Source organism: Cavia porcellus, unplaced genomic scaffold (assembly GCF_034190915.1).
Source record: "Cavia porcellus strain 051 isolate PalLab524CR breed Dunkin Hartley unplaced genomic scaffold, mCavPor4.1 scaffold_8, whole genome shotgun sequence".
NCBI lineage: Eukaryota > Metazoa > Chordata > Mammalia > Rodentia > Caviidae > Cavia > Cavia porcellus.
The window spans coordinates 4214642-4229674 of record NW_026947491.1 but is presented as its reverse complement, the minus strand read 5'-3'; the positions used below and the strand labels follow the sequence as shown (position 1 = coordinate 4229674).

At 37.4% G+C, this 15033-nt stretch overlaps 1 protein-coding gene across 1 annotated transcript in view; it reads left to right on the top strand.

The window, feature by feature from the left end:
• Window positions 1-15033, top strand: part of LOC101788926 (ras-like protein family member 12) — a 141611-nt gene that overhangs the window by 73392 nt on the left and 53186 nt on the right. Inside the window, exons 1-5 of the mRNA XM_063254100.1 lie at window positions 2883-2997; window positions 5833-5905; window positions 9123-9245; window positions 9513-9568; window positions 12257-12350. Of these exons, the coding sequence (XP_063110170.1) occupies window positions 9206-9245; window positions 9513-9568; window positions 12257-12350 (190 nt within the window). The 5' untranslated portion in view covers window positions 2883-2997; window positions 5833-5905; window positions 9123-9205. Of the gene's footprint in view, window positions 2998-5832; window positions 5906-9122; window positions 9246-9512; window positions 9569-12256; window positions 12351-15033 lie in introns of the transcript that reaches the window.

The window sequence follows — 15033 nt, the reverse complement described above, 5'->3', positions numbered from 1 at the left end:
TTTTTTTTTCTGTTTCATTGTCTTCCTTTTTGCAGTGGTTGCCACTCAACCCGAGACTCCACTCAAGTCAGGCAAGTGCTCTACCACAGAGCTGCACCCTTTTCACTAAGAACTTTGTTTTTTATGTCTGGCTTAGGTTCACAGCAAAGTTGAAAGGAGGATCCAGAGGGCTTTGATTGATCATGTCCCTCTCACACAAAGTGTTTTGCTTCCCTCCATGGCCAGTGCCCGCCCCTAGAGGAGTACCCTTGTTACAGATGATGACTTACAGTGGTCCATCGTTATCATCTAATGTTGGCAGTTAACATTAGGGCAAACTGTTGGCGTTCTCCATCTGATGGGTCTACTCAAATGTGTAGTATATTTACTGCTGCATTTATATTTGTTCTTGTTTTTTTCTTAATACTGCAGAATTCAGAAGTATTTAAGAAATTAACTGTAGGAAAATTTTATTCCAAAATACTCCATTTATTAATTTTTACTTCTGAAATCCTATACATGAAAAGAGTTTTAAATCACTATGTCTAGTGTCTGTGTAATAACATATAGTGAAGGTTTAATATGTTAATAAATGCATTAGACTTAGTAAAAACCATATTACTGTATGATTGTATCACTGAGAAGAGTTTTTTGTGACTAAAAATAAAATGTTAAGTCACTTATACATTATTTTCCCCCCCAAGATTTTAACTTACGTTGTTCTCCATATTTTCCTATTCTTCAGTTTAGGAGATGATATCTAGTCTGTGCTACTTTGATCTTGTAATTATCTCCAGGGTATACTGAGTTTCTGTATCTTCTGCAGTACTGGGTTCAGTAACTATCTTTAATTAACAGCTTTGTTTCTTCTCTTTTATTTTTTATGTGTTCTCTTTTCCAGGGATTGGTAGACCTGGCACTCCACTCACGCAAGGCAAGTGCCCCTCCACTGAACTGTGCCCTTTGCACTATGAACATTTATAAACATCAGGATTAAGTTCACGGCAAAATTGAAAGGAAGATCCAGAGATTTCCAGTAGACTGTGTGCCTCTCACACGAGTTGCCTCCCTCCATGGCCAGTGCTGTCCTCTAGAGTAGTACACTTGTTATAGACGATGACTTACACTGGTCCTTGGTTCCCATCCAAAGTCTGCATTTAACACTAAGTTTCACTGTTAGCATTCTTCATGTGATGGTGGATTGGAATTTGTTGTGTGTTTCCTTTAGCAGTGTCATGCCTCAGACAGCTCCTTTGTGCTATTTGTTCATTGCCTCCCTGGCCCTGCACCACCCCACCAATACTGCAACCACTGAACTTTTCATTTTCCTGGCAGTGATCATTTTAGCAGATCTGCTCCATCATTGAAATGATACAGTGGATAATTTTTGAAGATTAAAAGCAATAACTGTTCAAGCTAACTGAATGTAGCCAATAAAGCTGTTACTTGAACTGCCTTTTTTCCTCTTATTGGGGATGTTGCTAGGGACTGAAGCCAGTGCTTTGGCCATTCCAGGTCAATGATTTACCATGGAGCTATACCTCCAGCCTTAGTTTTTGTGTTTTTGATGCTTGTATGAATATGCGCTGATGGCATGTGCTCCACATGCTGAGCTGGCCTGCTTTCTATGTGGATTCCTCATCATGAGGAGGGTTGACAAAAGTGACATCATGCTGAACTTCAGAGCACGAACTGCACCACCTTGTTCTGTTGGGTCCAGACAGAACCTTTGAGAATGGAAGCAGACACTGGCGAGTGCTGTGCTTCTCAAAGTGCCTCAGATCTTTCATTCTTACCTGGAGATGGGAAGTAAGATGAGGGAGTAATGAAAGCTATAGGTGAGTCAAAATGCTCCTCTTCCTTTAAGTGCAAGTCATGTTAAGTTAGTAAAACATGACCGATTTTATCATTATTATTATTGGTCCTCACTCCTTCAGTACTAGGGACTCAGTGGTCTTGTGCGTGCTGTGCACACATGTTTACCACTGAGTCCAACCCCAGCCCTGACTTTATATGAATAGGTTCTCTGTCACGGGAAATCAGAGGCTTTTGGTTCTTTGTGTTGTTTTGTTTTTTTCCCAAAGTTTACATGACGTAAAATTTTGTCTTTCACTTGTCACATTCTGAGAGGCTCAGTGAGTTAGTGGTTTCATTTGTATGTTTTCATTATTCCATGTAAGATAGTGCTCCCTGGCAGCTGGTTGCAACCTCCCCGGTGCTGGCTTTTAAGCTTTTCAGACTGGACCAGCTTGTAAAGGCTTGAGCTCTGAAGTGGTTCTTTCCATGGGAAGTAAGATAGCAGATGAACTTGAGCCCTGTTTGCATCACACATATGACAGAGAAACCAGGGAGAACTAAGGGAGCTCCTTAGAATCTTCCCTAGGAGAGGAATAGCAAGAGTAAGTGCACAGACTTCTCCTGAGCTCTTCTCCACTGAGAGCTGGAAATCATTGCAATGGTGCTTGTTTCAGGTGTGCTTCCCATATTTTGCCATGCTGCAAATTAGAATGCCCTTTACAGCTTCCTTGAGCTAAAGTATTTCCTCTTCAAACTCTACAGTTCCAACTGAATGCTACAGCAGCTGCCTTGTGTCTTAAGAAAATAAGTGTATCTTTTATGATCGTTCCTAGTGCCACTACTCTAGGAAAGTCATGCTCTTTGTTTGCCATGTCAGCTTATGCCAGCGATACTGCTAATGGTACCATTTCTGTCAATATAATACCTTCAGGTAGGATGTCATTGTGCACAGCACTTTGCTCATTTAGCTATCAAATGTAGATAAATTCTCTTCTTCCCTGCATTTCTTAAAAATAGGAAGTGAGATTTCTTAATGCATTGCATATCAATAGCATAATTAATACTGATTGTAGAATGGGCTACAGATGCAGCCCAAAAGACTATTTTGTGTCAAAACATCAGAGTTATACTTTTAATAGTTTATATTTTTGTTAATTCAAAATATATTTTACCTTTTTCTTTAATAGCACCTGCTATTTCTGAAGATGAATCTGTAACCAGGTAAGAACTTACAGGTTTTTAAATATCATACGGTGACTAATTAGTGAGTGCAGAAAAAGAAAATAATCTTTTTTAGTGTTCTGTTCCAGGCCAGACAAAGTACCTGTACTGTTTTAATCCAGTTTTATTAATTTGGCTGCTGTTATGAATGGGGGTTATTTAAATAGTCCATGGTCTCATAATTAAGAAGTAACTGACCCATGTGTTGACTGTTAGCCTGCCTGGCTCCCAGATGCCTTCCATTGCCCTCTGCAGTGCTGGGATCCAAATGCAGGTCATTTAAGATGAGTGTAGAAAGTCACCATAAGGGACATGTCAAGTCTGCTTAGTTTTCCTGAGAAGCTGGTGAGTTTATTCTAAAGATAATGATTGAATTGATAGCCAGTTTCTTGTTTTTACCACTATAGAACTTAGGGGAGATGTGGTAGTTAAGACTACCTTTATGTAAATCATCTTATATTATTTATGTGAACGGTTTATTGCAATGACATTTTTAATGCATGTGTCTATTCACCAATTTCCCTGTTTGGTTTTCCTTTCAGGCTATTACTACTGCCTAGTTCTATGATTTTTTTTCCTCTTAAGTAAAATATTTTCTTGACTTTTTAAAAAATTTTTCTTCTACTTGGTATTTTTTTTATTTCTGCTGCCTTAGTATTTTTTTTTTTTAGTACCAGAAATCAAATCTCACGACTGCATGCTTGCAAGGCAAGTGCTTATGCTGCTTAGTATTTCTTATTGTTCCTTAAACAGAGTAAAAAAATAAGTAGACTTTCAGGTTCTAAGGAATCTAAGAGACCAATAAAAATACCTTCTATTGCCTCAACCTGCTTAACATTCTAGCCACATGGTTGTATCATAGAGAATTTGAAGCACAATGATATTAAAGTGACTTATCTGAATATAGTTCATGGTAAAAATGAGATTGAAATCAGGTTCTATCATTGCTGAGACTAATACACTTCCTCATGTCTCCTTCTGTGAGAGTTTCCATAGCAGAAGAGAGGAGCAGGTCTAGCATGCCCAGTGGGAGAGCATGACAGTAGAATTCGTGAGGGAAGGCAAGTTTGAAGAGCAGCGTCGAATTGGGCAAGACTTGGGTATTAGAAATCAGAAAGTTGAGGTTTGTCACAAGTTTAATAAAGATAATAGAGAAATTGAAGCCCAAATTAGTGAGCTTTGTTTCAAAAGGCATATTAAAAGTGGAGGTTTAAAGACACCTGAAAAGATTGTTGCCCTTTGTTCAGTTGGAGAAACTGAGAAACTTGAAGATTGGTGTTGGATTGCTTAGGGTAATGTGAGCCATTGGGAAGTCTCTAGAGCAGGGAGGAATGTCCCATGGCCGCCTTCCTTCTCAGTTCATGTAGGGTGGCTCAGGCCCCAAAGTCCACTGGGAACCATAAGTTGCTGAACTTCATGGGCCTGTGACCCAGGACAGATGTCTCTCACCTCCACCTCTTTACTCCATTGGCTGATGTGCTTCCTGTAGATGGAAGGTAGGCCTGGAAGTCAGACGTGCCCATTTGATTATCAGTACCTTGCTTCTGCTGAGGGTAGGTGATTGTGACACAAATAGCTTTCTTTTCAGGAACAGCTACTGTTGCTTACTTGAGTTCATCCTTGTTGCAGGAATCTATGCCTTCATAGACTGAAAAGTTTAGGTGAAGACTCTTGTGGAGCCCTCCATTGAGCAGCCCAGGAGTAGGAGCCCTTTCAGAAGGACTTTACATTAGACTTAGGATAACAGAGGAGCAGCTACCAGGGCTGATTTTCCAGCTAGATCCTGCTTGAATGTCAGTGTGTCTGTGAAAGTTTCACCAATTTATGTGTAGGTGAAAAAAGCAAAGCCATACAGGAAAAATAATTGGATTTTATAATTTTTAATAGTTTAATTTCCCTGGGAAGAGATTTATCAACTCACATACACATTTTTTTCTTTGATTTCCATACTTTTAACCTTCAGATATTTTTATAGTTCAATGTCCTGTTTTTATGGTAAAGGGAAGAAACAGAGTTGTCTTACTGTAAGGGGCTTTGATAGTAGAAAAAGACTGCCATTCCAGAGTTACTTAGCATCATACTGACTTTCACTAACTTTTGCATTAATGGGGTAAATTGCTCAACCCCAGTGTTTTAAAGGAGGAAAGATTTATTTTGACTCAGTTCAGGCTCCAAGGAAGAAATTCCTTAGCAGGGAGACAAGGTAGAGGAAAGCTCCTGCAGGCAGGAGCAGTGAGAGGGCTGAAGAACCAGGGGTGAGAATTCACCCATCCAGGTCAGGACCCAGTGGCCTGCCTCAGAGCAGACCCGACCTGCTAAGGGCACAGTGAGCTACTGAACTTGCAGATGGACGAGGGCATGCTGAGTATAGGGTCCCCATGGTCCAAACACCTTCCCACTAAAGGGGACACTTTAAACCAAAACCATCACAACCAGATTAGTCATTGAAACAGAGACAGACCAGGGAAAGGGGACAGTGAATCTTTTCACCTTGAGGTTACCAGGCATTTTTGAGTCCAGGTAACAAGTTTTGTTGGCCATTGATTGCATTTTCACTTCAGCCTTCAGAGGAGGCAATTTGTAAAGAGAAATGACTTTTAGACTGTGCTGGTCTCTTGGCTGTCACGCTTTGGGAGTGAAAGTGAGACTATGCTGAGTGTTTTGTAGATTGGAATAAGTGAAGACAGAAGGAAACATCTAAAATATTTCAAAACTACAAGTCAAATTTTAGTTGTGTCAACCACGAACCATCATTTGATACACAGATAGCCAAGCTTTCACCAGTTTTTAAAGAATGAAACTCACCCACTGCTATTGTGTGTTTTTGCTCCCCAGCTCTTCCAGCAAACCCAGTCCTGTTAATTCCTGGCCTACATCAGATGACACTGACTTTCTTCTGGATAACAAGGTAAGTCTCTTTCGTAATGTTAGTTTTCTTCCTCTTAGTTTTGCATTGTATTGCACTTAGTCTTCAAATTTAACAGTGGTGTAGCTACCCTGAATTTATATGGAACATTGATCCACGAAGTTCATTTTAGAGAACTATGCCTAGTCAAAAAGAATTTCCACCCCTTTGGTAAATAACTGGTACATACTTTGAAGTATTTGTGACTGAAAAAACTAATGGGTTAGAAAATATACAATGACAGGAAAATTGTGTCTGTCAAACCTTTGCCATGATGGCGGAAATACAAAATTTGGTCAAGGATCATTTGGATAAGTGGACCTTGCCATGGCTTGAAAATCTTACTACCAAGATCTTCATAGCACTCATACCTATATAAATATTTTATGATCTTATTAGTCCTTTCAATAATCAGGGAACTTTGGTGCCTTCATTTGAGCAACTTAGAGATAAAACATTTTTTCCTTTAAGTGCATTTTATTTTACTGTCATACAGTTTTTATGAGAGCTTTTCTGTTGCCTTTATTGGTTCTGTTGGATTAAAATAATATTGGAAACTGTGACAACTTAGAAATTTAAAATGTTTCATCAAAGTTATCTGTATCTGTGTCATCAAACTTTAGAAGTGCAGGATTTTCATTGTTGCTATTTTATTTCTTTTGTTCCTGGGAGTTGATCACAGGGCCTGTGCAAGAAGGACTACCCCTGGTCCTCATTTTTTTTAATTAATTGAATTTGTTTTTTAATCAGGACTGGAATTTGGGATCTTTAGCCTCACCTTCAGTGCTGGGTTGAATGTGCTACTACACCTGCCTGCACCGTGTTTTCTAAGTGATTCCTCCATTAAGAGGATAACATTTTTAAAATTTTTCATCTTTTTGAAGAATACTTGTTGTGGTCAAAATAATGACCAGTCCTAGAACTAGATGGTCTAAAAAAGCAAGTGGTAATGATTAAGTAATTGTAAGCATTATAGTTTTTAAAATATACAGTTGAAGTGTCCAAATCTCATTCTGACATTTCAAGTTTCAGAAGTTTTTGTACTTCCAAATATTCATTTAAAACTCCCACAGTACTGTGAGTTTCTGGAGATTAGAAAGATGTTGTGTGAATTCTGAAGACCTGCAGTGAGGTGTTTTGTATTAAGAGGCATTTTAATACCATTTGAATGTTAATGAATGGATTTCTACCTAGTAGAATTTTTCAAGTAATGTATGCATGATTTATGTAATAAATAAGTACATTGAGTTTCTAAAAATATGCCCTAAAGTGTATATTTCCTTACTGTGCTTAGGATATATAATTTCAGGTTATGTTTAATGTTATGTCAAATAAGGAAACAAATCAGAGGAATGAATAGGTATGATACACACAGTACATTGTAGTATCCTTTAACTCTGAACATAGGTTAGAATGTCATCTTAAAATTTATATCTTTTCTTTTAGCCAGCTCCATGTTTACTAGGTGCATCTTTTCAAAGTGTAATTTTTCTATAGAATCCTGATTAGCAGTTGTTTCTCTGAATGAAAAACTCATGGAACATACTGTGTTTTCTTCTCTCTCTACTATAAATGCTTCAGTTCTCAGGTAGTGGTAAATAGCATGCAACCTTTCTTCCATTTGTAACTGTCATTGCATATGGTATAAATAGAAAATTAGAAGTATTGGGATATGCCATTTATTGGGAGAATAGGAATTTTTAAATAAGGTTTTACATTTCTCCCTCATGTTATAGTAGTATGCAAAAATACCTTATTCTGTAAATATATCACCATTTCCCTTCTATAATTTACAATATGTTTCCCTTTTTGAGAATGGACCTGGTTATACTTATCAGTTGGGCTTCTGACTCCTAGCTTCAGGAACCATCGTACCTCAGCTGCCCTATTAGCACAGGACACAGGTGCACATCAGCAGGCCTCCATTTCATTAAATCCTGGAAGATTTTTCTTTGAACAGGAATCTTTGGCAAAATCTTCAATGGACATTTTAGTGTTAAATCTTATGATTAAATTTTAAAATCATATTTATGTAGTGTCCCAGAAGTCAGCATTTACATATATCAATAAAAGTTTATGCTCATTTCCTGAAAAAAAGTTAGTGTATATAATTGAAAAATGGCATCTCCTTGATTTCATTTGAGGAATTTCAGAACCATGGATAACATAGTTAGCATTACTACATCAGTTTGCTGTATTCTACAAATACTTCACCTTTTGAACTGATATGATTTCCTGAGTGAGGTCATCTTCTCCCCTCCTCCTACAATGTGTCTGCAGTCCCAGGCCTCCAGCTTGATGTCTTTCTGTAGGCCTTGACTGTGACCTTTCCGCGCTGATATTGGATGGCTCCAGACCTCTGAAGCTGAGAATTCCTGGCCCCAGCCACTCTTCTGATGACTATCGAGTCTTTCTTACTCTTTACATTCTGAGAACTGTTTTTCATTTCTAGACTCATTTTCTCACCCATCATGTAGACATTATATTCTTTTATGCTCTGCTGCCCATTAAACTCTGGCATTGATCTTACACTGCTGCCAAGAATCTGCAGATTTCCTTTTCACAAAGGGAAAGTTCCCATTCCAGCCTGAGATGAGTCTTGTGTGGTTCCCCTTGCTGCTCCTTTTTATCTGTTTGTGCCCTTCTGGAAACTATTCTAGTTGTATCATCTTCCTTGGGCAGCCCTCTTTTGCTGCATTGTTTCATGCCTCATCCTTTTGTTTCTGGTGTCCCTTTTTGAATTCTGAGGTATTTCATTTGTTCTTTAAATGAAATGGTATTCTTGAATTCAGAGGTGTTGCCTATCACTTGTAATTATTTTTGAAATAAGTATTGGTTGAGGTTTAAATGTAAATGTGATAATTTGACTTCCCTAGACAGCCTTCCTGTGTGCTTTCTCTCCCTTTCAAAAGAAATGGCCTTTCCTGAGCTTCCCAGATAGAACTGATTGTACTTGATTTGGATGAGTATCTTTGTACCTCATTTGTAGAATAAATGAAACACATTTCACTGTTTTCATTTGTGTTCATGTATCTGCATCTACTTCCGTGCAGAGCAGAATGTGCTTTCTGTTTTCAGCTTTTCCCAGAGTAGTCACTGTGATTTGATAAATTTTTTCCCGTGATTGTTTCCATTATGCTGGGTGGGTCACTGGGAAATTGCATGCTTTGTAATGCTATTTTTGTTTTTGTTCTGCCTTTTTTTTTTTTTTGTTATAAAGAAGCAGAAAGGCCAAAAATTATAAGGCTGGAAAACGGTAAGTTTGTTCTTGTAAAAACACAAGAAGAGCAAACAGCCAAAAATATGACTAATGTGGATGAAGAGAAGAAAACTCCTCAAACTGGTAAGTTAGTGACTAGCTATGAAAATCGTTCTTGTTCATATGCTATTATTTTCAAATGTGTGTAGATCCAAAACATAATATCCATTTCTTTTAAAATTTTATTGTCTTATTTTTCTTCCACCAACATATTTCTGAACCTGTTTCTGAAATTCTTTTCACATTGACTTGTATCTTAGTGAAATGTTCATGAATGCAGATGGATTTGCATACATGAATAAAATTTATTGTAGTGAATATAACTAATGTGTCTGTGACTACATTTTATAGATACTGTGTTGCCACTGGAAGCACAGACAGATGATGAATCTCCTTGGGATTCTGAGGTATTGCCTGTAATTATTTTTGAAATAAATATTGGTTGAGGTTGAAATATAATGGGAAAATTTGACTATACTTTCTCACCTGTTCATATACCTGTAAGAAATTTTTCCTTACAGTTTTTAACCACAGTTCCTAATTTCCTGTGTAGCTTAGCTGTTTAGTATGATTATGTCTCAAAGAGTTAATGCCACTGGGTTCATAGCTGAATGCAATTGCCCTGTGCTGAATCCTTTGTACTGCAGGTGAAGGAATAAATGAATGGAGTCTGAGCACACCTTTGCTACCTGTGTAAGATTCATTTAAGGAAGCCAGTGCAGTTAAAAACTAGGAGCAACATGTCATAAGCAATCAGCTTGGATTCTAAAACTAAGCTGAGCAAAAACTGAGGAATTTTTCCCAGTCAGTCTATGGCCAATGGGTGAAAATTCTGCTGAGATTCAGACAAAATGTTTGGATCATAATTTTTACAGTTTTTTACTTGACAAAGTAATAAATGATAATTGCAATAGTTAATATGTTTGGGTTTCCTGGTGTCGATCTGAACGTAGTAATTCAATAGAATCAAGGACTCAAGATGTAAATACATGGTGTTATACTCACAGTTTGGTGTTCTATTATTTGAAAAAACAGAAACCAATTTTGAATGTGGAATGCAGTGAGTCTCTTTATGGCAGCCATGCTTGTACTGATAAAAATGTAAATAATGACAAATTGTGTTAGAGTGAACATTTTGATTTTTTGTTTGTTCTGTTTTGTTTTTCGGTTACTGGGGTTCAAACTCACAACCTTGTGCTTGCCAGAGAGGCACTTCAGCCACTGAGCTAAATCCCTGGCCCTAGAGTGAGCATTTTGGGAAAGGGCTAATGTCTTTGTTCCATGCAGCTCCTGCATTGTGGTACCAGGATGGTGGTTGAAGTCACAAGATGTGTTAGTATTCTGTCTGTTAGTAACTGCTAAATCTTGGAAACATAATTTAACGAATTTGGCTTTTGGTGACCTTATTATACCATGAAGATGGCACATGATCTACTACTTATGTGATGCTTTCTATATGTCATAGGAAATTTGTGACAAAAATTATAAAAATACTTTGAAAGTATAAAAGGTTTTACCTGAATAAATATTGAAGATTTTTTCCTAAACATGAGATCAGCAAAATAATAATGTGAAGAAAAGAGTAAGAAAGATGAGAGAGGCATGTAGATTGCTGGTTTGTAAATGGTAAAACTCTTAGTAAAACTGTTGATGGAGACAGCATATAGGAAGAGAGTGGCTTGGTGCTTGAGGCTTCCCTGATGAGATTTTAAATGTGAACTTGAATAAATCTCTGTTTTAGAGTACCACTGTGTACCAAGTAGTGAGATACTGAATATCTTAGGTGAAGACTTATGTTATCATGATAGAGCAGTCAAATGAACAAGAAGCACTTTTTATTTCATTAATTTGAATCCATCCTGTGGCCTTCCCATGGCACTGCACCACCAGCCATATTAGACTTGAGACAGGGTCTTTCTATGTAACCACATTCCCAAGACTGGGCTTGAACTGGTGCTTGTCATGCCTTACCCTTCCAGAAGTTTGGAATTACAGGTGTGCACCACTAGCCCTGCAAATGTTAAAGAATTTTCAAGGGGGGTTTCAGTACAGATGGAAATGAGAGTGAACTGCTGCTAATATAAGAGTGAACAAGAGCCAGCACAGTAAAGTCCAGGAGGACACTGTGGGCAGGACCATGAGCCCTGTCTGTCCATCACTGCAGCACCCTACAGTGACCAGGAAGCAGGAAGTGCAGTTACTTCCTCACAGTTATTTACGGTTTTGCAACAGATAGAAAAGAAAATGTGTAAGTCGGTATGTTGTAAATTGGGGGCACTTTGTAAAAAAAGTTTTTATGTTGCAGTCTTTTTTCATACTTTTTCAAAGTTTTTCTTAATTGGGAAAGAGTTGTATATAACATCTCATATTCATGTGCTATTTCTTGAATATAACATGAAGTTATCAGTATATTTTTATTTTCAAACATTTTTCTATCAGTAAAAATATTATCTCAGAATTGCTTTTCTTTCAAGTCCTTGTTTACACAAGTGAAGTAGTGCCTGCAATGATGTTTTTACTCAGCATGGCTCTCTGAAGTTTCTTACTGGCCGAGTATCTTAACAGTGACATGACTTCTGTGAATAGAATGCTTAATGCTGAATAATAACAAGTATATTTATAAGAATTTGTTTATTCAGGGAAGGGAAAGTGATATTAGGGTGTAAAGGGAACCAAGGTAATCAAGAAATGATAACTCATGTAGCAGTTCCCCAAAACAAGTGTAATTGTTACATATCACAAACATGCACTCATAAAAATGGCTTCATGTAAATCTGTATGTTTCAATGTTACATTCATTGGAGAGTGCAGCGTACTGTTGACTCTTGTGAAGATAGGATGAAATAGGTTTGTCAGACAGAATTTTGTCTCTGAATCCTTCCTGTAGCATTCCATGCCTGCTTTACAAAGTCAGCACCCGTATGGAGACAGCAGCTGGGCTTGTCATAAGGTTCACATGGGAGACATTTTGGTTCTCAGTATATGCTTCCCATTATTAAACCTGCTTGCCTTAAGATGGTAAAAATCAGATAGCTTCTTTGGAAATGAGTAAGAAATGCTTCTGTAACTCATTACTGCTATATGAATTTTCACAGAGTATCTCTGAGAATCTTCCACAGCAGCCTGTCAATCCTTTTCCTGGGGATGCAGATGATGGAGGAAAACATGCAGGAAATACACAAACAAAAGGTAGGAAATATGTGTAATTTATTTAGAGAAGTTATTTGATAGTTATTTAGCTAAAAGTAGAGCATTGCTGGATTATAATAGTCAAAAAACTACCCATGAATTGGATAGTAAGAAAAAAGAAGTAAATCAGTAGTAAGTTTTATATACTTTGAAGTTTAAGTAATAGGTTAATTTGAGGGTCACTGAGGGAGCTACCTTGTTAGCACCATTTCAAGGCATTCTAATGTCTGAGGGAAGTTAGAAAATTAATAGGAAAGAAAGGAGTGAAGAATGCGAAAGCAATAATACAAGGAGTAAACAAAGAAAACAAAGTATGGAGTGTGGAAAAATGAAGTAATTCTTTTTTTTTTTTTTTTGGTCTTTTTCCTTTTTTATTGGTACCAGGGATCGAACTCACGACTGCCTGCTTGCAAGGCAGGCACTTATGCCACTGAGCTAAATCCCCAGCCCCTGAAATGAAGTAATTCTTAAGAGAAGGAAGATCAAGGTAGCAGAAGTGTAGAAATTGTATCAATTGAGCATTGAGTAGCAAAACTTGATAGAGAAGTAGAGCAGAAGTTTTTCACTTTCCCTGTCTTCTTACCACTGGAAAGGCATCAAGGACTGAAGTACTAGATTATGCAGAGCTCTTCTTTATTCACTACAGATCAGAATAAACAAGCAAGGTCAGCTATATGCGTAGTTTCACTGGTACCTTGGTTCATGCACTTACTTCTCCCACAATGCTGGTTGCAGAATTCCATTTACAGTTTACCACTTAAAAAGAGTTGCTGTTTCATCATGTAGTGTATCCAGAATGAGACAGTAAAAAAATAGAAAGAAAGGAATGCTTTTTGAGATCAGCAAAGTCATAGTCTCAGTAAAAAGTCCATAAGAAAGTGGTTGACATTCGTGCATTTTCAATTTGGGTGACATGATGAGGAGGAAGTCAGCACCACTTTCCAAAACGGGAAAGAAGGGAAGGGAAGAGGATTTGGAAGAGACTCAGGGAAGGGAAGAGGATTTGGAAGAGAGTGTGTGTGCCAGATCTTTTGTGAAGAAATGAAGCCCCTGTTGGGGAACATGTTACACCACATATTTGATTCACAAGGACTGAGGAAGTGTATTGGTAGTAAGTTCTCTGGAAAGGCTGACACCACTCATCCTCAGACCACTGGAGGTGGCCCAATATCAAGTTTCCTGTAGAGAAATCTGGAGAAGAACCATAGGTTGAGAACTAGATCAAGACATAACAGGGTCAAGGGGGAGCATAAATCTTTTTTTCTTAATTTTATTTTAAACAGGGTAAAATTAAGCATAACAAAAGATAACAAAACAAAACATAAGAAAGCAGTGTAAGAGACACATTTCAAAGCAAGACATCAGTAGATCTTCACTATCTGTTATACTTTCTCTTGTTTTCTTCCAAATACTTGTCCATATCTTCACATACAGTGAATTTATACAAAACAACATAGTATAAAACTGATCCCGGGGCTGGGGATTTAGCTCAGCGGCATAAGCACCTGCCTTGCAAGCAGGCAGTTGTGAGTTCGATCCCTGGTACCGATAAAAAGGAAAAAAGACAAAAAAAAAAAAAAAAAAAAAAAAAACTGATCCAAACAGGGTGGTGAAGGCATTTTACGGCTTCAAGACCAGACAATAAGGAAGTCGACAATGGCTGTCATAGTGTTCCTCATTCTCTTCAAAATCACTGTCCATTCCTTCATGCATTTTGAAATTAAACAAAACAGACTAAAATCACTTGGAATAAAGAATAATAATTTGCTGGATTTCACATCATGATGCTACGGAATCAGAACTGGGTCCCTTAGTGTCTCTTTTTCTTCGAAGTAGTTGTTCTTTTTATTGTGCATTATATAATCAGTTCTCATAAACTGTTTAGAAGTTCTACACATGCACGAGTCTCTATATGGATAGCTATCCTTTCTGTATTGGAGGGAAAAACAAAACAAGACAAAACAAAAACTCCTAGAAAAACACAAAATGAAAAAGTCATATAAAACCATGACACAAGGTGACCTACAATGGTTACTATGATGTCTCTTGTTATCTTCAATAGAATTGTCTATATCATCAGGCATAGTATAATTGAACATAGCAGTATATAACAATATTAATAAAAACAAAACATTGGAGACATTATAAGACTTCAAAAGCAGGTAATAATCAAACCAGAGTGGGTATCCTAGTAAATCCTGTCATCTTCAGTGTAGTTGTCTATACTCTCAGACTTGATACTATCAAATCATAACAGATTTGAATAAGATCAGTCAAGACGAGACAGTGATCTGACAAACCAGATTCAAATAAGATCAGTCATAATAAGACAGTATAAGTAATACAGGGCTTCAGATTAAGTTAATAGGAAATTAAGGATGGTTACTGTGGTATATCCTGCTATTTTTGGAGTAGCTGTCTGGCCATTAAGTCTACTACAGGTAGACAGGCTGGAATAAAATATAACCAAACTAAACAAAATGATGAGAACAATGTGGATTTTAAATCGTGGTACACTATTAACAATGTCCTCTGCCTTCCTTTTTAGACAATTCCTTCCCTTTTACTTTCACTTTCATGGGTTACATTGTACATTTTGGTTCCCACTAATTCCCTTTAGTTTGTAGGTTAGGGATGCAACCTGTTATTTACCCAAGTGGTTCTGAAACTTTTTACCCCTGGG